The sequence below is a fragment of the Vigna angularis genome, chromosome 7 (assembly GCF_016808095.1).
Source record: "Vigna angularis cultivar LongXiaoDou No.4 chromosome 7, ASM1680809v1, whole genome shotgun sequence".
NCBI lineage: Eukaryota > Viridiplantae > Streptophyta > Magnoliopsida > Fabales > Fabaceae > Vigna > Vigna angularis.
In genome coordinates, this window is record NC_068976.1 from 7,266,705 (window position 1) to 7,290,203 (window position 23,499).

Consider the following 23,499-nt stretch of genomic DNA (forward strand, 5'->3'; position numbering starts at 1 on the left):
TCACCGCTTCCATACACCAGCTTAAGTATGATTGGTAGGTGGTTGTCAGTATTTTGGTAACTTATGAAGTATAATGTATCTGCAATTAAAATGCATATTAAGTTAAAAGAACCTCCTAAATTAAGAAAATAAAAATCAGGCGTCCGAATGCTTGGGAATCGTTACTAACTTCGAATACCCTGTCTGTAACACTCCAGCAAGATGCTATAAGTTTTGATTGGCGTACTGCAAGATGTTAAATACCATTCATCAGTCACCATAGGTTGGTCGCAAGAGATTATAATATTAGGTAGAAGATAACAGACAAGTACACCGCTTAAAAGACAACTGCTCAATAAAAGAACAGCATGTTGCTCAGTTTTCTTCCTCCATAAACACCACGTGGTTTTCATGAACTGGTAAATGCAAGTCTACAATTTTGAATTAACTTACAGGACTTTTCTTTACATATACAGCCTCTTCAGACACTGAAAATTCATAATATCGATATCTAGGTATTGCCAATTCAGCACCGGTGTTAAGAAAATAATGAGTAAAGGAAGTAATCAGTTGTACAAGAAAGGTGATTTCAGATATTATAAGGTACGTTGGAAAGCCGGTTTTAAAAAACATATCTAGGCATCATCAATGTGAATATATCAGAAACATCTTCGACGGAGTTGGTGTTTACTTTTCCAGAATATAAAGGAAAATAAGAAAAAAAATAACAAAAATATGACCCTGAAACATATATTAAAATCTTAAAGCGAAGCAGAAAAAATATAATTTTCTTTCGAAAAGATTTAGCAATGAATAATTATTTTTGAAAGGCGGGAAAGTAAGACGTGTCACCTTTGCCTGGCAAATCTTTGTTATTGCCTCAATATGAAGGTTTTGTAGTTCTTCAAGAGCCAAAACATCCAGACCAGCGATATCCTCACCCTATTACAAGGTTAAAAGTAATATCATTTCCGATCTTTCTTCAAGTATGAAAATCAGAACACCAAGTCCAGGCTTATCTAAAACAAAATACATGACCCCTACGGAAATAACTATTCTAGGCAATTTTGATTCCTACTCTTCAAAGAAGACTAGAGAAACCAAATTCATGATACTGCTTCACCGTGTTGAAAGATCAAATTCCATAGAGTATGAATTTTCTATACTAGTTGCAAATTTTAGGCTGGTGCTAGTAACTTGGTTTGTTGAAGCTGGTCTCCCTGGTTGCAATATTCTTTTACCATTAATCATTCCTACTGGTCCATTGTCTTTAGCTGCAGCCATACAGGAACCTAAAGCTCGCCAGAGATTTAGCTACTAGATTCCAGATATCTAAGCAAATTGTGTTTCGAACTTTGTAAATTCCCGCTTTCCCTAATTCAGTGTCTGAATTTCAAACACAAAAATGTAGTCTAAGTCACACTATAGACTGAGGTAAATTCTTTCAGATACATATGTAGTTGTATTTGTAGTCTGATCTATCCTCTTTGAAAGATTTATTCATGTTTTTCCACTAATTATGTTTCTTTGACAGAAATTTCTATTTTATTAATTACAATTTTATAGAATTAGTTAATCATATCTATCATGAATACATCTATTCCTCCTCCCTTTACAGTCTAGCTTTCCTCAATTTTCTCTTACTTCGTCGTCTCTCGTAAAAACCAGTCACCTAAACTCATTTTCTCATCCCCAACCTCAGTTAAGTCAAGAAATTCACTCAATGCAGATAATTAGTATGATTCATATTATCATGGAACATCAATGAAATATAAAATGAGATCATCAAAATGAGATACCTTCAGTATAGAAATATGACTTTCAAGTTCCTTGCATCTTCTTCTCTCTCTTTGATAATTAGCCCTTAGTTCTTCTAATGCAATCATATCTTCCATGCATCCTAAAGTTTCAGCTTCTTTGTACTGTTTCCTATGAGAGTACCCATTAGATGTTGGATATCCACTTTTAACCTTGGTTTGTACATCATCACGCACATGAACTGTTGACTTGTCCTCAACATTAATGCCAGACTTCCTCATCTTTGACACCAGTATCTGCATGCTAGAAAGCTCATATTCCAAATCTTGTTTTTGGTGTTTTATTTCATCAAGTGTCCTTCTTAGGTCAGCTTCTACTTCGACTTTCACAGACAGAGCTGCTTCTAGAGCAGCTTCTCTTTGGAGTCTAGCACTAAGGTCCTTCTGCAACTCCTCAATAAGAAATTCATTCCCACGCTTTTTTGATTTCCCATCTAATTGAAAATTATTCTTAATATTTTGCTTGCTTTCATAAGATGCTGGAGACAAGTTTGACTTGCCAGGTGTCTCTTTTGCAGCTGCCAGATCACCACTCAGCTCTGCATTTTCATATGTAAGTTTGGTCACTTCTTCAGCCAGGTTTCGGAGTTCAACTGCTGCGGCTGCTGCCAACTCTTTTGCATATGAAGCTTCCTCGGCAAGTTTCTGACTTTGAATTTCAAGCCCGTCTTTCTCTTCTGCCAATCGCACATTCTCTTGCCTTAAATTCTCTATTTCAGCAGCCTGCACAATTTTATAGTAAAAATTATTTCACTCCTACTGGAACACAAACAAGAAAACACGTGTAAGAATCAGTTCCCAAATTTATTCATTTTAAGTTTCCTTCAGCAGAAGGTGCCAGAAAGAGAGAGAGAACCTGCACAAGAACTTCGGAATGTATAATTGAATCGTTACTTCCTTCCTGCACATTCAAGTTTTTGACTGATTGTGCTTCATCGGACTTTCCCAATACGTCTATAGAATAGTCAGTCTCATTATCAGCAACATGACGATAATAAGTTGATGATTTATCCAAGAAATTTATCTGTTTCTTTAGTGAAATAATTGTCTCTTGCATCTCAGCATTCTCTGAATTCTGTAGAATTTAAGCAAATGTCAGGAATTGCAACAAGTCGCCTTAAAAGGTCATACAATTGTGTGATATACCTTCAACTGCAATTGCTCTTGAAGTATCCTGTTATCTGCAGACTTGATCTGAATGCCCAATTAACATTAGAACGCCTTACTATAGTACTGAGATTTATGCTACTTAAATGGAATGAAACCATTCTGAAACTATCGAGAGGACAAGACAACCTACCTCAAGTTCAAATATTTTTTCATTGAGCTCAGTGGTAAGCTTGGATAGAGCCTACATTATAAAGTAATGTGTTAGTTGATGTTTACCGATAAAATATACCCCAATTTTTATTTTAGAAAAAAAAAAGAAAGGCCATGAATACGTAGAAAATTTGCAAACTAAGCTTTCATTAAGAACCATTAGAAAACGAAGTGTCATTCATTACAAGCTACTGAAATCGCAACTAAAACTTTGGGTATGATAGATTTTATTCTTTAACCAAAAGAAAGTGGGGAAGTATCTCTCGACAAGGCAAGAAAAGAGAATTAAATTTGAAGTTCATTTGTTGAGCATAGGACCCAGTACATGCAAACCAAACCCATCGGAGTCAACTACAGAAATTTCTATCAAAAGTAGTCCAGTAACGCCCTCACTGATATCTCTAGAGATCCTCACGACTGAAACAAACAACTTAGTCAAAGTTTGGTATTCTTGAAGAAATAGTTTATATGACAACCTCCTAGAGTTGAAGTGGGGGACAAATTTTTTGTTTGTAAATTGAATAACGCATTCGATGGGTGAAAACAAGCACCACAACAATGGTTCAACAGGTTGCAATCAACACTTCGTCAGCTAGGTTTTGTAAGCAGTAAATTTAACTCTTTGCTTTTTATCCACAAAAATCAATGCAAGGTTGTGCACTTTTGGTATATGTTGATGATTAGAACCAAACTTCATGTAATGATGCCTGGTTGTCACATACAAAATGAGAGGAAGTGTTGTAAATAGCAGACTATTAGCAAAAATATTCTCAATATCTACATAATAATCAGGAAAAAAGATCTTTAGAATTATTTTATTCATTTCAGTATATGTTTATTTCCTTATTTAAAAAAACTTTATTTTTACAATTAGAGAATATGAAAATGTCATTGGTGTAATTGTTTTCAATAAAGAAAATCTTTATTTTCCTAACATAGTAAAGCCAAGGCACTTCAAATATATTTTAATTTAGTTACCTGTGACATTTCGGTATTACTTGGTGCATGTCCTAAGGATCCAATCATCCGTTGTTCAAGGATACGGATTTGATTCTTCTTTTGGCTAATTTCACCCTTCAACTTATGCATGTCCTCCTGTCATAATAACCAAAATACCCCACCCAGTTTTACTCAGATATATTAAAATTGTTGGTCATTTGTCAATCTCAAGTAGAAATCTCACTTGTAATTGGATATCTTCAGGCTTGTTAGCAGCTTGCTCTGACAGTCTTCTCAGAGAACTAATGCAGAAGGCCACCTCTCCAGCCAACATTTTCACTTGTTCCCGCAGTAGATCCATTTGATCTGTAACAGTAGTTCCAGTCTGCAAGGAAGTCATTCAGCACAATTTTGGTTCACATCCACAAAGTCGTGGATTTCAATATGCATGTATCATGTTTATCTTTCCAAAAACATTGATCACTAGTATTTGAGATCTTACCTGAGGAAGCTCACGGCCTCCAACAGTTAAACTGAATAAATCACCTGCTTGAGTTCTTCCTGGAAAAGAATTAATGGCTGGGGCATTATGCTTTCTGCTGACTGAATTCCTGCGTGAATCTTTCATGTCATAAAGCATAACTCTAGTTGGAGTTAATTTTGAGCCAGATGCAGGTGATCCATTTGCAGACCCTTCACTATCAACATTTGGTGATAATCCATCAACATTATCAGGTTTCTGCATCGGTGGTAAATATTATTGGTCGGATAACATACAAATGTGATGTACTAAGTTCATGTAAAATTTAGATCAAGCAATACCAATCGTAAAATCCAAATCCACACTAGGCAAAAAGTCCCCAAACTTTAGTAACCTATTATTTATGAATTAGAATTTTTTTTATTTATAGATTCATATTAACTTCTGATTTCTTCAATCATCTAGTCAATTATGTCAACATAGTAAATAATATATTTCAAATAAAGAAAATAACTTACTCTTAGCTTCAACCACCCAAGCATTCCCCGCCTTTTGCTTCTTTTGTAATCCTTCCCCAATTCATCTAAATTGATAACATCATCCTTTTCTTCTGGTGAAGGAACTGAAGCGTGGCTCCCTGCATCATCATTTATCCAGGACTCACGTTTTCTATCTGGTAAATATGCTAGCTGCATTCAAAGAAGATGAACATCTGTCACTATCATAAATAGCGTTTACAATTTTACTGTAAAAAACTGCAAATGTGTATGTAAAAACAACACATCGATTGAAAGTCTATACATTAAAGGATCAAATTACAAAGCATATTGACTGCTTCACTAACTGGAGTACCCTTGTAAGAAAATACCTCATCTTCCCCAAAAGAATGCCTCCGTCTATGGCTGGGCCTTTCTGGAATGCTTGATGACATCGCATTCTTTGTAGAAACCAAGATTAATTTGGTTAGACGTTGAATTCTTCCCATCAATGCTGCTTTAGCTTGTTCCTCCTCTTCCAATCTCGACTTCAATTTGGATTGGCCAGCTTCAAGCTATTACATAATCAAGTAATGCTTAATGTGGGGAAATGAAAGAACATCATACCCAATAAAGATATCACTAGGTTAAGATTCAAGACACATAAGTCTCCCACCAAGTACAGTGGCATTTTTTAGATGATCCAATATACATGCCTCAGCACAAACCTGAAGCTTCAAATTAACCAGATCTTCTTGTGAAGATGTGGGCATATTGGGATTCTCAACCATGCCACGCTTTAAATGTTGCAGCTCCTGCTTTAACTCAGAAATTTCCCTCTGATATTTCTTGATCAAAGACTTCTCATCCAAAATCTAGCACAGGAAATCAGCTGAAAGTTAAATAGCATGAAACTAATGTGTCAAGAGGTTATCTGATAGGTCATAAGGGTTTATGTCAGGGAAAAAAGGGAGGATCTTTGCATCCTGTGGGGAGGAAGACAGGCTTCCTTAAATGCGTTTGTACATTGTTGTGTTGCCAGAAATAAAGAGACAGTTATTCTTTTGTGAGCTAGGGTGAGTTACGTATATAGTGTTCATACTAGGATGGTGTTCAGGGTTTCTTGCCTTCAAGAAACCTAACATTATCACAATATCGGCATTTTACACATTAACTAACCTTATTTTGAGAAGCTTTGATTTCAACATGCTTACTCCTGTGAGCAAATTTTAATGTGTTATGCGTCTCTTCACTACTGCTAGATGCGGGAGTAACTGTGCAAATGAGCTTCAACAACCAAACCATATTCATTTTCAAACATTAGTTGGCGATGAAAATGTTTACAAATTACAACTGGCAGAAAATTTAAAGATAAATTGCACTAACAGAAATCCTTCCATGGCCACTAAGGGATGATTGTAACAATCGAGTGAGCTTTGAATCTCGATAAGGAATATGAGTTGCCTTTCCATCTGTTAGTTTAGCAATCACCTGCAATGCAGAAACAAGATAAAGATAATTACTTCACTTACAAAATTTGATATTGGGGATGTCACACCATAAGAATGTAAAACATGAGTACACCATTGATATTCTTTACTTGTAGAACATACTACAAGCTGGCACCATAGCATAATACTAGAAATAACCAAAATATGTTCCTTATAGCCTTATAACAAAGACTTACTACCGACACAGAGATGTATTCCAAACAATTGTTAACAGACGAAGCGACTCGTTAGATAATTCACTGCACATATGGGCTATATAAGGACTTTTAAATCCAAAGGATTAATGAAGAAAGTGAAGCATAAAACTCAAGAACAAATTATTACCAAAGCAAGTACTGCAGAGGGAAAAAATGTTCTATTTAGTACACTTGAAAAAGATTCTACTGACTGAAGATTTTATTGAAATTGATCTTTGAAACAATCCATCAACCTCTATTTATAAAGAAACCTAATCCTAAAGTAATAATCACCAAGAGATCTTAGAATCTTTTAACAGCTTCTTATAGCACACTTGTAACTAATTACAAAATCCTATTGCTGCTTATCATCTATATTTTATCTTGAATCAATATGCTCCCCCTCAAGTTGTTGAATCTCCTTAACATGGCTAAATTTCTTAAAAATGAGAACACCAACACTCCTCCTTGCCTTTTGAGCTGAGTTTCATGTTCCCAAAATTTGAAGTTCTAGGTCGGGAAACCTTTCCAGAGAACATGGCAATTCTTTGAGTGGAATACTCATTCATCATGACCATTCAACGAGTCTCCTCACCTCGAACAATACCTTCAAAAAGAGGAGTCTTTCCTTCCCAAGAATTTGTTCCCTAACAGGTCGTATTCTTATTCCATCCTAATAAGAACTTAAATATCCTGAATTGTTCAACAAACTGAGTAAGAGCTACAACATCCCTGCTATTTTCAAGCGCCAAATTTTGATATTGGTCCTACTCGATCCATAACCCTTCAACATTCCATAATATTTTTCCATAGAGAGGGCACCTTTGTACCAAAGATCTTACTTTCTAACTTATAGCATGTAGATATGTTTAGTCACATGGAATATGTATTTGCAAGGTCTTCCCAAATTTTACAAGTACCATAGTAGGACACATAATTTTTATTGATTCATGTAGTCATGGATCCACATAGCCATGTAACTAGTTGAATAATCATTGTCCCAAATTAGGAAATAAGGGTTATCTTGAGATATGACCTCTCCTTCAATATGGTTGAGCCTAACTCTATCCTTTAACGTGGGCCTAATAAATTGAGCCCATTGGAGATAATTTCAACCATTCAAATCAAGCAAATTTGGAAGATTAACATTGCATAGTGGAGTTGTCATGCCAACAAATATGAATTTGTTAGGGTAGAAGGTGGGAGGTAATGAGAAGGAGAAGAAAGGTAGGAGGGAAGTGAGGCCGAACGGTATTGACCGTAAAGGCCAAACGGTGGAAGGCATGGAGAGGTTAGGCCGAACGGTGGACAATGGAGAGCGACCAGGCCAAACGGTGGGAGGCGGGGAGCAACCAGGCCGAACGGTAGGAAGCAGAGAGAATATTCAGTATAAGTTAATTAGAGTAAATAAATATAGTATAAGTTAATTAGAGTAAATAAATATATATTCAGGGAAATATTCAATATAAGATATTTATAATTAAGGATATATGCTAGGATAATATATGGGGAGATATTTATATTAAATATAGGGATATTTATATTAAATGCAGATATATTCTAGGGAAATATTTAATAAGAGATGTGCGAGAAATAATTAGTATAAATAAAGTTCGAGTCTAGGGTTAAAGGTATGCTTTTGATTATTGAGTTTTGTGACAGACATTATTGTCTTGTGAGGGGGGTTATGCTCCCAAAGTAATTGAAGGAGGTTATGCTCCCAATTATTGTTTACCTGTGTTTACTCAGATATTACCATCAATAAAAGAGATTCATTCGTTCAATTCCATTCTTTCATTATTTTTTTGCTTGTTTTGAGTGTGAGAGGTTGATTTCGTTACGTCTCGTACTCGGTCACGTAACAGAATTCCATAGCTCTTTTGTTTAGGACAATAAATAGATCAAAGAGAAATAAGCATAATAGTGTCGCCATGATCAGTGCTCCTCATAGGAGAGACATGCAACCAAAGGCAAAAGGGAAAAACAATGGCAAATTTGGAACCGCCACTTCAAGATGACTTCAACCAAGCAAGCAGTGGTGGGAATGGTACCAGAAATGAGTGGTGCAAAAACCCCACTCCAAAGAAAAAAGTTGTGCATGCAAGCAAGCGACTACTAAGATGGCGGCGCAACAATGGTGGTAGAAACAACGGTCCTGAAACACAAGTTGGGCGCACTTTAGGCAACCCTATAAAAAGGAACCATAGCTAAGACAACAAAGAAGAAATGTGAAAGAAATGCAGAAGGTGAGCTCCCACATTCAAGAGATTTGATACCAAATTGAAAAAAGATTAAACTAAATGAGAGAAATTTTATTGAATTGATACACCAGTCTCTATACATAGAGAATTCTAACCCTAAAGTAATGATTACAAAAAGATCTATAAAATCATCCAACAGCTTCTAACAACACACTTATAATTAATTACAGTTGATAAATAAAAGAGACTATATTTGAGAGACCTTAATCACTCCTCTCATATGTTCTCATATTTATATTGAAAGAATTCTGATACAAAGAGTATAGGGAAGAGAAAATATCAAACTAGAGACCAAGGTACAAAGACAGGTACAGTTCAGATAGCAGTTTTCCAATACAACTTCTTTCTATTTATTCTAACAATTACTATGTCCTATAGTAACTTATCAACCATAGTTTCTCCTAAATCAACAAATACACAACTAACCTCAAAAGCAAACAAAATAAATATGTACAGTACCTGTCCTTTGAAATAACTACAATGTCATGCATAAAACAGGGCAAGAGAAAAACTAAGATCTAAAACATTAGTATAGTATTACCGTTCCAAGAGTAAGCAAGCTTTTATTTATATAAGAACCTTCTTTTCTCCGCAGACCAGTTGTTTCAGCTTTAGAACTTTCTGAACCTGCAAGGTCAATTAAGTGCTGGAAAAGGAGTTGGGGGGTGGGGAAGGAGCTCTTAGAAATAAACAAAACGATGGAGGTATTTACTGGAGCAATATAGTAATCATAATCCTGGTCTTGTGAGTGTTACCAGGTGGGACAATGTCACATCCTCTTCCCTTGTATTTTCCCCTCGCGAACTGCTTTCAATAGTCTAATAGAAACAATGTAATCACTAAAACAGCATAATCCACAACAAAAAGTAGAAACAATGGTATAGTACAATCCCAATTATGATTGATGTAAACAGATTGATAATGAATTCTGTCATATAGCTAGCTAGACACGAAATTAACCAATTCATGAAATAATAGAGCTCTGCAACCACAAAAATTAGTTTAAAACTTAAAAGAGTGCAAATAAGGAAGTGAAAGAAAAAAATATATACCAAAATATTTTTTACTTAGATCTTTTAATTGACTGGTAATGTAACTAGTGCACACCACCAATAATATGGGCTTTTTTGAGTCAGGACCATCTGATACAGACCAAAACTTAATTTTCTTAATGTATTGTCAATTTGGCCGGTTACTTTCTGATACACTCTTCTGGATGGCATTTGGAAGAGGAATCCATGAGCAAAGGATGAACAGCTCGTGATGTGAAAATGGAGGCAGCGGAAACAGAGAACTAAGGAGGCAAAGTAATGGAATAGTAGCTCGGTGCAAGGGTGTGGTTGTATTTGTGATGAGCTAGGAAGCTTAGAAGGATAATATATGTAAGGAAGGTGGCTAGAGGAGGTCAAGCTCTCTCTCTAGCCGCAACTTTGAAGAGGAAAGAATCTGGAGTCATCTCAACATAGGTTCTTTACCATTAATGTACAAAGTGATTACAAAGAGGTGGAAAGGTGGATTTATAGATCCATCCAAGCCTTTCCATGGTGCTACCAACTTAAGTTGATCATCACGCGCACGTTGGGCGAGAGAGGGTTTGCGTTGAGCACAGCCAAATCCGGAAATTCTTCTAGCCTTCTTTCCAAATGAAGTAGTTCTTCATTTCTACTTGCTTGGGAATGTCTTCTAGGTCCTCTAGGAGTCTTCTAGCCATACCTCTAGTGATGGGGCCTTGATTGAAAGATGGGCTTGGTCCTTGATTGGCAGATGGGCTTGGGCCCAAGCTATCACTTTCCATCATCTTCGAAGAAAAGAAAATTGGGTCTTTCGTTGAAAGTTGGGCTATGAAAAGATTGTATCTATAGGACGGATAGAAGTGCCAGCCAAATAGGTATAAGTGAAGTCTTCTAGAGAAGAAAAGGACTATCAGCAAGTCAGTGTTGATAAAGTGAAGCTATTTGATGTCTAGCCCGTAAAAAGGGGATGCAATGTTACGAGTCTCACATAGAATACTTAAACCTTAACGCTCTCCCACCTAACAAACTATTCTTTTTGGGTTATAGACTCTCCTCTTGTGATTAAGTCCTAACAAGGTATTACCGAAGGTTAAAAAGAAGAATATTCAATGCAATCACTTAATAAAAACTATATTCCTCTTATGTTTATAGCATCTTACATCTGTCAGGAATTGTTTGTTTTGTGTGGCTTCTGAACAACCAAAAGCTTAAAGCAACATTAACTAGATTGGACTGTAAGAATGTTAATTTAGATTGTTATTTATTATGACTCTGGTTAACAGCTTCTAACTAGCTCTAGAATTATTTCTTGATTAGCTTCTGTAGTCAATCACTAATAGTATTAATAAGAAGGATTGTGTTAAGAATTAAGAAGCAATTTCTCTCAAGCAACCTCTGTTCTGAGATTGTAGTGTAGGATCAGAATCCTCTATAATCTTTTTGACATGTTCCCAAAATATGAAACTCCTGAGAAAAAGTACATTTTCTCTTTTTTGTTTTTTAATCTTCTTTCTTGTCACAAATGTATTCTCTAAGATCCAGAACTTCAGATATTTTACTCCGTAACGGGCATCTCAAAATAGTCACCATGTCAGTGTCAAATACTTTTGACACTCATGACTGCATTCCACTACTCGTACATTTAATAATATTGCCTATTGAAAATAATTTGATTATATAACATTGAGTCCAGAGGCTGCAAACACATTCACCTATGTTCAGTAGCTGCTGCCAGACTACTACAATAATAATGCATATAGACAGGTATTTTACACAAGACTTTGGCAACATAGAAAATTATATTAGTAAACATAAAAATATTGAACACATTCTAAATCTAAGCCCACTAGAAATTCTTTTGGAGTTTTAAATGACAAAGAAGCATGCATTAAAATCTTAAGCATATGGATATTGTCTTGACATACCAAGGTGAAAATAGTGTGGCTTCGACTGCTAACAAGATTGAAATTATTTGAACCCACGTGTCTATGCTCTGCATTATTTCAGAAACAAGAATTAAAATGCATGAATTAGAATAAACAAGAATCTAACAATACATGACCAAAGGAAATATTTCAACAATAAATAACTCCCAGGAGATCATAAAATTGCAGGAAGCAGAAAAATTTAAGAGCAAAGGATGGTCATGTTTCAGTGGAGCAGAGCGTAAGGCATTCTAAGGGTAAAACTAAGAAGTGAATGCTACCGACGATTTAAAATGATAAGAGAAGAAAAACACTGAAAGGTTTTTCATACCTTCTCCAGTAGCAATCAAAGAAAGGGCATGAGCAGGAGATAGCACAACTTCCTCTTTGATTCCTTCAACATAAGTACCCTGTTACCATTACATATACCTCTAGTCTCATTATAAGATTCAATTAAAAGGCATATTGTGCCTACTTTATGTGATGTCTACGACAAGAAAAATAAGAACCAGTAGCTTTCTTTGTGTATCGAAGAACATTGCTGGCAACAAGTACCAAATTTAGCTAGCTTCCAGGTATTACTTAAGTAATGACACTAAGAATTACATTTGACATAAAATACGGTTTATATTGATAAAGAGAAATGGTATGCGTTGGTGTGACATAATCCTTTTGTCTTCCTATTTTCACAGCTGAGGAAGATATAATATAAAGCATTACATAGGGCTTGGCCGAAGCCCATATACAAAACATATCTAACAGATATGAATTTGAATTGGGATCTCTTATGGCAGAATTAGGATTGTTTTACATATGTTCATACAAGAATTAGAAGTGTATGGACCTTACAACTACAAGAATTAAGAATCATATTAGAATACACAATATTGATCTGATATACTATTATTCAAAGTCTCAAAACTCTCTTTCCCCATATTTAAACCTTATAATTTCAACAATCAAAGATCAGACATGCGGAAAGTTGAAGGTAAACTGGCCATGTAAAATTCACCAAAGTAAAACTTATAACAGTGAGAACACAACGCTAACAACTAACAACATAGTAAGCTCTAAAAAGAAACTCAAAAGACTTTTGGATAAGCTATTTGTGAGATGAACAAATGAAAATAAATAATGACCAGCTCTTGAAACCAATATTAATTAATAAATACAAATACCTGAGCATCCTCTCGAATTCTTAGATTCTGCCCAATTGGATCCAGCAAGTCATTAATGACCTACAACAAGAGCAGACAAAATTGAAGAAAAGGGATGCTGTTAGGTACCTAGATAGAAGAAACCTGGAAAAACCCACTGCAACCACCTATACTCACTGTGTAGAACTATTATTATTGATTTTGGGCACAAATACAGTATGAGAGCAGCCAAGGGACAATGTTCCCTTCACACAGGATGCCAAAAATCCTGTCAACCCTTCTCCAAACTATCAAAAACGTCCCCTGCATACAAAGACCCCCAACAATATAGAAAGTCTCACCCAACCTAAAAACCCAACTAACAACTATCAGGCTTGGAGTTGATAATCAAATTGGAGAAAACATTAAGTGAGAAGACATTTGAAATTAAATTTTTTTTTTCAAAGCACAACTTTGTATGCTTATATTCCCTAACAACTGATCCAACCAAGATAAAGTTTTAAGCCAAATTTAATATTTTAAGTCTACTGCAAGACGTCAATGACCATATCACTAAGCATTTTTTGCATCATGGAATGCTAAACCTCTTCCCATTTTCATCTGCAACAGACTTCGTGGAAAGCATTTTATTTTCCTTTGGGAAAACTGGGTTCCAACAGGGTTGTATGTGCTATAAAACATGTAGCTTCCATTTTCTATTGAACAAACACTAAATAAATATTCATACTGTTTTCAAACGTCCATGCGTCTACTTGTATAATGGCATCACTCTACATAATGGTCCACCCATTTCAACCTATGTCATCTGCAACCATTTCATATTGAGCTAATGTCACACCTGCTTTTAAACAAAATCTTTCAATCCATTTTTTACACCATAACTAAAACTCAGATGGTCCTTTTGTATTTTGCAAGGGCTATTCTCTAACAACAATAGAGTTAATCTGGTCATCATTCTTGCTACTTCAAAGATGAATTGCCCCAGAATAGGTATAACAAGCTTGAAAAAGATGAGAGAGGTCAATATAACATTGTAGTAGTATATGATGCTAACCTCATTGTAAATCTCAAGATATGAGACACGTAATAAGAATTCCCGACCAGGAGTCTGAAATGACAAACATAGCCTATCAAGGATATGAGCGGATTTAAAGTGCAATTTGAAAAACTCAACTCTGTACCTCTTGTATTATACTGAAGACATCCTTCACTGCAAGTGGGATAATTCCAGGTGACTTTTGCTCCCCCTGGCAAAATTATATAGCAAATATAAGGTTTTTTTCCTCTTGTTAAATTTCTAGTCCATGCTAATGCAGATGATTAGCAAATATAAGTTATAACTTATAGGCAGTTACTAAGCATTCACACATCACTCTCCAACATTGTGAACTCATTAAGTGACTAGATTTGTAACCATTGGAAACCATAGAATTGTAGGCATACCCGTTCCACTTTCCCAAGTTGCTTATATTCATTGTAAAGTAGAGAATAGAGTTAGAATTATTCACTTAATTATTCCTTCTTGTAAATTTAAGTATAGCACACCTCCCCAAAGTCAAAAGGTGTCCTTTGTCCAATGTGTTTCTCTAAATTTTATCCCAAAAAAATCAGAATATTTAAGGGAATGAAAATATTATGCAGAAATGCAAATAACAAAGATACTCAGAAGTCTACTCTCATATAGGAACACAAATAAGGAAGCTACGTGACAACCAATCCATTTAATTCTGATTATCAATCGGATTAATTTTGATTACCAATCAATCTAAATTTGATTATTCTGTTAGGATTTTTATTTATGGCATTGATAGTTAATTGGTATAATGCATTTCTATAAATAAGCACACTCTAAAGAGAATGAGGGCATCTGAATTCTGAATAAACAGTCTTGTAATCTTCCTCAAATCAATATATTTTGGATTCTATTCATTCATTGGAATCCCTAAAGTTCTGTAGTTCTTCGAATAGTTTTATTCCAAGTTCTACCTACATCATATTCCCGAACAAATTCAATAAAAAATAAAATTAAAAAATAGCCATAAATCCCATTCAACCAGTTTTTCCTTGCAACAGTTTGACTGCAACCACCATGTGGGGATCAATAACAGGTTGGACTATCAAACACATTTCCATTTTGCAAAGCTCAAATAAAATAATACAGAGTTTGGTGGCATATATGATAACATTGTATGTAGATGATAAAACAGTTAACTTACGTGCATGGTATGAGTCTTTCCACTACTAGTAACACCATATGCAAAAACAGTACCTGCAGATCAGCAAAGCAATTTTCAACCAATATTGTGTTAGGTGCTATAATTGGTTTGTGAAAGAGGGAGAAGACCACCAATGTGTTTTGCTAGGAAATAATACGATTCCGCCTCGGACACAACATAAAGATTTATAAAACCAAACTAATGCCAACTTTGGGAGGAACCAGATCCTATCTCAGAATCATGAATATAAACTAGTTGCAGGCTATTCCAAGGTTAAACAACATAAAACCTTATTTATTGATTCCAAAGGAGTGCCAAGGAGAAAAGGATTGTGTAGCATTTTGACACCATCTCTTTTTGTGTACTCAAGGACAACCAAAATGGTAAATGAATGGGGCAAGGAACCATGGTCTTCTTCCTTTTTCCCATAAATATGTAGTTGTCTCACTAGTAATAAACCACACATTTTAGTGGGAAACTATTGGAGATATGATTTAATTATGTTGAATGTCAATAGGGATATAAGATATATCTATCAAATTTGTACAAATTTTACTTTATTTGTGTTGTAAATAGCAGATTATTAGGACAAAAGTATTATTAATATCTCTATAGTAATTACAAAAAAGTATGTTAAGAATCTTCCTATTTATTTCAACATATTTTTATTTCCTTATTTTAAAGGATTTGATTATTACAAAATAAAGATGACGAGAATGTAATTGGACTGATTGTAATCAATAAAATAATGCTTAATTTTCTTACATAGTCCAAGTTGGTTTCGGAGATGGCTATAAGAAGTCTTGTTTCCGTTGCCTTGTTAATAGTCTTTGTCCCCACAAAAACAAGGTAGTCAAGACCTCCTGAGCCAATTCCAAGGGTGGTGATGTTTCATTTGGCTTTGATTTGAATTAAATAAATTGTTTTGGTTCTTTTGCCAAAATGGATTCTCCATGTTACATCTTCATTTTGTGAAATTTTTTTCAATGCCTGGTACGAAAGTTTATAAAGAGGAACTTGATCATTTGAGAGCAATGATGGAATCAATGACTAAGTCCTGCAGATCCCATACCCATCCACAACATGTAATTTTTCCCTTGTGTGGTGCAGCTTGTTGTAGTAGGCACATCAGGCCTCATCATGTTTTATCTACATATTGGAGATCTTGTTTTTGCTCCAATTAATAATCATGGTTGTTCCACCTTCAGCCATCATTGTTGAGTTTTCAGTAATTGAGGTCTCCAACTTCAATCCTCTACTGCTTTCTTCACTTCGAATAATGGCTACCACTTTAGTAAGTTTTAGAATTTCCCTTTTTCCATGATTTGAAATCATATTTAGGATTCAAGCCTACAATAGACTCTATCTTGTTGAATGTACTTCTTAAGGATTGTAAGTCATTTGAACACTTTGCTTTTATAGCCTGACAGTGATTCAATTCCGTCCACAAAGATTTGAGTTGATTGACACATTTTGTAACTGATTTGTTTCCTTATTTGGCAGCCCTACTTTTCACCATTACATCATAGATTTGTGTCGCATCCTTCGCCTTAGAATAAGTTTGTTCCACTGCCTCCCAAATTTCCTTTGCTGATTTAAGTATGCAGATATCACTAAGTCATGAGACCACTAAATTCCACAATCATGCCAGGATCATGGAGTCTTCTTCATCCCATGATTTTAACTTTGCATCATTTTCATCAGGGGCATTATCTGTGAAGTTATTGACCTTTCCTTTTCCTTTTAAGATGGTCCTATCAGTTGAGACCATTTGAGATAATTATTTCCATTTAACTGATAAACAGAACAAGCTGCAATTCTCCATCAATGTGGGATGTATCCCCAAATTCCAAACCATGATTCATGATCTCAGCCATCATAGGTGGGAAAGATCATGGGAGGGTGGATTGCGCAACAATGAAGGTTGCAATAGGGGTCAAGGTTGTGCAACAATGATGGTTAAGTTTTAGGGTTTCTAGACATGATTAGAAGCTCCTAAAGATCAAGAGCTCTAGTACCATCTCAAATTTAGAAGGACTAAATATTCTACTTTTTTGTATCAATTATAAGGTCATTAGGCCTATAAACACATGAACCTGCTAGTTATTTTAGGAAATATGGACAGTTGATTCTATGGAGACAAATCCCTCTGACTATGGGATTGTTCTAATATACATTCATTGTATTAATAGCAAGATATGGTTGTTATAAAGAATAAAATTACAGCGAGGATAAAATATAGAACTTCCTAAAGTACACAGTGAACATAGTATTCACTCAGGGTGGCAAAACAAGCCAGGCCATTTTAGCCCCACCTGCCATTGGCCCCCAACAAACGGATCGCGCCGAGCCAGCCTCTGACATCAAAACAAGTTGAGGAAAGAAGCTCATCCCACACCTGGGTGTTGACAAAAGAAGAAGATGAATATCTTGCTTCAGTAAAGAGTCTTGATGATGATGACTCATGGAGAATTGTTCAAGACTTAAAGAATGTTTGGATTTAAAAGATACATTGAAGACTTAAAAATTTAGTTGTTGAAGTCTTGTAATCTATGTATTTTATTTAAATTAGAAGATCAAGAGTCAATAAACAGAACCCAAGAAGCAAAGCATTCAGGGAAAGTTTTATTTTTCACAAAAACCTATATGATAACTGATTATCTAATTAAAATCAAGTTTTTCAGAAGAGTCTCTGTGACAATCAATTATCACTACTGGTAATCGATTATCACAGCGAGAAATGTTTTTTGAAATAGGTTTTTGTGATAATCAATTATCACTTCGATTGTCAGCAACAACTGCGACCAAACTCTTCAGCTTTTCACCAAATTTTCAAAAGAGAGAGTCTATATATTTTAGCTAAACCTAGTTTCCAAATTATTTTTTTACTTGGAGGTTTAGAACTGTAACTGCTAGAGAAACTCTGTGTTTGTGAAAAAGGATTTGAAAAACCTATAGAGCAATGACTTTCATTGAGTGTGTCTCAAGTGATTGAGTGTTGTTGTTGATAGGAAAGTTGTCCATCCTTTGTGTGTCAAAAGAGGTGTTGTTCATCCTTTGTGTCAAAAGAAGTGTTGTTCGTCTCTTGTGTCTTCAAGAGAGGTGCTTTCTAGCCCAAACTTTATTATCTGTGATTGTAAGTTATGGTTGTTTGATAATGATTGGTTAATCCCTCTTTAGAGAGATTAACAACTAGATGTAGGGTCTTTTGATCCAAACCAATATAAAACTATTTATGCAATTCTCTATTCCCCTACACTCTTTATTTTTATTGTTATTTATAAAGAATCGATTATAATTATAAAATGGGAAATTTTAAGGCATAGTTTGTTTTAAAGAAACCAATTTACCCCCTCTTAGTTTTGTCCAAACACGAATATTTCGCTACGAGATTCTAACCCTGGGCGGGTTGACAAGGTAGCGGGCTACTCCGCTAGTTTTTTATTTTTTTCCTTTCTCTGTTTGCATGTTTTGCTATTAAATGGAAACGCAAGTGCAGAGACACTATAAGAATGCAACCTCAATGAAAATGCAAGTGCAACAACATTAAGAGATTGCAAAATCATAGCAAATCAAGAAATCAAGGCAAATCAAAATCATGGTAATGCAAGAATTCATAAAAACACATTGCACATGTAGAAACCCCAATCTGAGAAACACAAAATCAAGGTAAATCAGGACAACCGATAAACAATATGAGGGCGATAGGGAAAAATTAAGGCCAACCGAGGGAAATCAGGGAAAATGTGGTGGAGCACCTCCTTGCTCTATGAGGGAACCGCCACTGTGGGATTCGCCTATATGGGATTCTTCGCGCGTTCATCCTGTTCTTGCTCTCCCTTTGGACCTGTATGGTGTGCTCTTGGTCTCGCATTGGATTCGCTCTTTTGGACTAGCGTCACATCGCGTCACGTGATTTGCTTCTCCCTCTGGACTCATTGGTGTCTTCTTCTTGGTCTTGTGTGTTGTCTTCTTCGACTCACGTGTGCATGGTGAGTGTTTGTTTTTTACTGAGCAACAAAACCTTATGTTGGCTCACTCTCGCCCAATCCAATCACGCATTTTTTTATTTTAACGGGTTATGGCCTGGCCCATCATGACTCGTGGGTTCCCTCGATAGGTTGGCGGGTTGTATGGGTCGGCCTGCCTATTTTAGGTTGAGTTGGTGGGTTGGCCCATCAGGTCTGACCCACTTTGCCACCCCTAGTTTTGACAAGAACAAACTCAGAGTGCCACCCATTCGCTGCTTGTATACTCAAAAGCCAAGGTACCTATTGTCACACTTTTTGTCCTATGATAAACTATCCAGTAATCACAAAAGCTTCATGTGACAACAATATCTTAGTAGCTAAGGGATATACATGCACTGAAACATATAAGACTAACTACCTAGAAAATTTATCACCTATTACAAAAATGAATTTTGTTAGAATTTATCTTCTCTAGCAGCTAGCAATGGATAGAGTGTGCAGGAATTTATCTTCTTGAGGAAGAAATTTACATGGCAGTTCTGCTTGGTTTAGCGTGATCAAGCAAGAACAGAAACCTTAAAAACATGTTTGACAATAAAATTTGAAATAAGGAGTTAGGCTAATTGAAATATTTATTGGGCATTGAAGTTGTTCATTCCCATCATGGTATTTTCACCTCCCAACAAAAATATGTGCTAGATTTGTTGGCTTAAACTAGTAAATTAGGATGCAAACTAGTAGAGAAAACTACTGAAGATGTTGTAGTGGACAGACAATCTTATCAAAGGCTGGTTAAGAAATTGATCCACTTGTCTTGTACTAGGCCCAACATTGGTTATGTTGTAAGGATTGTAAGTTAGTTCATGCAAAATCCAAAAGAGACTCATCTCAGAGTAGTTTATCATTCCACAATACTTCAAAGAAACTCATCTCAAAGTTGTTTATCATTCCTCAGTACTTCAAAGAAACTCCTAGAAAAGGAATTCTATTTTCTGGGGGAATGAGATGATATTAAAAGCTTACATATGCAGAGTATGCAAGTTCTATAGCTGATTGAAAGATCTATCTCCAGATATTGCACTATTCTTAGAGGAAATTTGGTGACTTGGAGTAGCAAGAAAGAAAATGTTGTAGCAAGGTCAAGTGTAGAGTTAGAATTTTGAGCAATGGCCTTAGGAATTTGTGAAATACTACATTTAAAGATAATTTTAGAAAGCCTGAAGATTGATTGGATGAAGGTATTGCAACAACAAGTCAGCAATAAATATTGTGCATAATCCAGTGCAACATGATAAAACTGAGATAGACACCTCATAAAGGAGATGTTGGATAAGGGGACAATTTGAACACCATTTGCATCCTTCGGAATTCAACTTGCAAATGTATTGACAAAAGGGCTAAGTGGTGTTACATTTCAATCTATTGTTGGCAATTTAGGAATGGATAACATCGACTCATCAACTTTATGTTGGAGATAATATTTACTTCTACAAATTTAATTACATTTTGCAATTAGCAGATTTAATTACATTCCGTAATTAGGAGGATAGGCTGACATTATATTTTATTTGTATTGAACACGATAATTGACCCTAAATTATAGGGATAGATTGTGCCTACCATATATTAGGAGTTTCCATAATTAAGGATTTTGTATTCTATTGAAGAGCAATTGTTCTCCTATGAATGTCATCAGAAAATAGTTTTTCTGACATAACCGAGTTACCGTCATAAATTGGGATTATTAGTATTAAATTGCTCCTGCAGACAACTTACAGGCCACTAATAAATCATTAACTTACTACAAGTCCTCTATCTATTAATTTCTTCCTTTTCAAAATATCAATTTAACATGCACTAGTAAAAATAACAGCAAAATCATTACCGTTAATCCCTTCCATTGCACCACTGACAACATGATGAGCAGCCACATCATAAACATGCCGAGTTGTTGTGGCAGGCCCAAATACCTTATCTGTCACAGGAAAAATATAGTAACAAGAAACATCATAGACGGAACGCACAGAATGAACAAGTAATATACGCTACATTCTTCAATTTAGAAATCCTATATAAGAGTAGTTTGTAGTTGTTTTAAGTGAATCAATGAAGTAGTGAATTTTAATGCTTACATGCTTATTAAACAAGACGGTTATTTATCTTTATCTTATTTTATGTGTTCTTTGTTTTGCATCTCCAGTTAATGTGATACTCAAACTATTTTGTTATTGTTCTTTGCACTCATTTTGGCACTAGTTGTACATCAAGTACTAAGAACTTTTCTAAAAACTAATGTAATCAACAACTCCAAAAACTAAAATTAACATACATAAATTAAAATAAAAAAGTAGTGAAGTTATAAGAGAGTTTTACAAAGTAACTTATACAGCTAATTTTAACTTATGGAAAAGTTGATTTTATATTTTCTTACTTTTATTTGTCTAAAAGTGCTTGTGGAGTACATTGTCCAGACATACCATAAACACTGTATGTACTCATGACATAAAAGAGTTTTACACTATCATTCAATTATAAATAAATTAATTGACTATAACAATAACTACCTTAAAATAATAATTACCTTGATTGCTAATTTTAACCGAACAGTAATTTTATTTAGTACATACAAAATGAGTCTAATTCTTTGTTGTGTTCTTGATATTGTCCATATTTCTTCAAAATATACCCAATTTGATATATTAAAAAAATTAAAATTAATATTTTAAAGGCAATCCAAATTCATACAAAACAAAGTCTAACATTTTAACTATAGGAAGGACACGTCTAATTACGAAAAATTACGAAAAAGATGGAATATAGTAAGAGTTTCCTTTATTTTATGGAAGAGTTTGTTTAACATGTGTAGTAATTAGTGAATAAGAATACTAACCAAAGCCATAAGCAATTGAAGGATTGTACTCATTCCTCACTATATGATCCCCATCCGCATACCACGCCACCTCGTCCCCCTTATTAATTTCTCTCCCACTACCACAACGCATTAACAACATTGTTTAATAATAATAATAATAATAATAATAATAATAATAATAATAATAATAATAATAATAATGAAAAATATACGAATTGAAAACACACATACTAAACAACAAACTAGAGGGGAGCGAAATGGACGAACCTAAGGGGTCGAAACCGAACTGTGACAGAGACATTCTCCTTCGCCTTGTTCACGTCGAGCACAGCGGCGGCAGCCACCGAAGATATAGAGGCCTTGGTCGACGGCCTCGAGGAGGTGGAGGAGGAGGACGGTGTGGTAGGTCTTCCGGCGGGCTTGGCAGGTCCCACCGGCGATTTCCGCGAGCGGAGCGGCGAGATGGAGGCTCGTTGGGAGGAGCGGACGTAGCCGGAGGAAGAAGACATTGACGGGGAAAGAGAGGTAGGAGAAGGCGGTAGAAAGAGTAAGAGTTTGAGAGAGAAGGAATGGGTCACGTGCCGGCCATGGAAGTGCAGAGACTTTGGAGTTTGGACTCTGTCTTCTCCCTCCAAAAAGAGGACAATTTATTTTGATTTTTCTATTACTTTTCGCCTTTCTTTTGAATTTAAATAAAAGTGAAACTTTGAACGTAAAGTTAATTTTCATGTACGGTTATTTATAAATGACTATAATATATTTTAATTTTTTTTTTAGTAAAAAAAAATGAAAATTGATTAAATTTAAATTAGATACAAATTAAAAACATTAAACATATATTTTAAAGTATACTTTTAATAACTATTTATTAATTTATCGTATAAGAATTTTGTATTAATAACGGATGCATTTTATTTTCCTCTCTTTATAACAAATTTTTGGACAATGCATATTAATTATCATAAAACAAGAACATTTTTTAATGGGTCTATAAAATAAACAATAGTTAAATATATTTATAATATCTAAATTGAGAAGTAAAATTAAAATTGTATATGTTCCAAAATTGTAATACATTTTTGTTATCAAAATCTTAATATATTTTAATTTTCAAATTAAAAAAACATGAATAGTTATAATCATTTTTTGTTGCATATTAAATGATGTTATAATATGATAAGTGAGTTTAAACACGTCAAGTAATATATTGTTTAGGTTTAAACCCTCGGTTGGTCTTCATTTTTATATGGTAATCTCAATTGGGTCCTCATGTTTAGAATTGTCTCAATTGGGTCTATTTTTTGTAAAAATGAGTCAATTTTACCCTAACCGTTAAGTGCTCTTAGACGGTTTATTGAGCTGTATTTTTTTTTTATGACGTGGCA

The 23,499-nt window shown here is 34.9% G+C and overlaps 1 protein-coding gene across 6 annotated transcripts; it reads right to left on the reverse strand.

Annotated features, from left to right (window-relative positions):
* Nucleotides 1–42: 42 nt before the first annotated feature.
* LOC108338156 (kinesin-like protein KIN-7E, chloroplastic) lies at nucleotides 43–22,764 on the reverse strand. Of its 6 annotated transcripts, XM_017574889.2 has the most exons (26): nucleotides 22,382–22,764; nucleotides 22,133–22,230; nucleotides 21,128–21,217; nucleotides 15,272–15,324; nucleotides 14,237–14,302; nucleotides 14,110–14,163; nucleotides 13,077–13,136; nucleotides 12,230–12,308; nucleotides 11,899–11,966; nucleotides 9,716–9,778; nucleotides 9,502–9,606; nucleotides 6,399–6,503; nucleotides 6,192–6,299; nucleotides 5,741–5,887; nucleotides 5,405–5,587; nucleotides 5,055–5,225; nucleotides 4,558–4,794; nucleotides 4,300–4,440; nucleotides 4,095–4,211; nucleotides 3,097–3,147; nucleotides 2,943–2,990; nucleotides 2,653–2,871; nucleotides 1,779–2,519; nucleotides 832–921; nucleotides 170–225; nucleotides 43–79 (listed from the first exon to the last, which is right to left on the reverse strand). In XM_017574889.2, the coding sequence occupies exons 1-25, from the start codon at nucleotides 22,621–22,623 to the stop codon at nucleotides 205–207; spliced, it is 3,357 nt and encodes a 1,118-aa protein (XP_017430378.1). In that variant the 5' UTR covers nucleotides 22,624–22,764; the 3' UTR covers nucleotides 43–79; nucleotides 170–204. The 6 variants fall into 6 exon arrangements, with proteins under 6 accessions (XP_017430378.1, XP_017430380.1, XP_052736072.1 ...); XM_017574891.2 differs by lacking the exon at nucleotides 22,133–22,230 and having other exon boundaries at nucleotides 22,382–22,552; XM_052880112.1 differs by lacking the exons at nucleotides 22,133–22,230; nucleotides 22,382–22,764 and adding an exon at nucleotides 17,587–17,669 and having other exon boundaries at nucleotides 21,128–21,219.
* Between the last annotated feature and the right edge of the window lie 735 nt (nucleotides 22,765–23,499).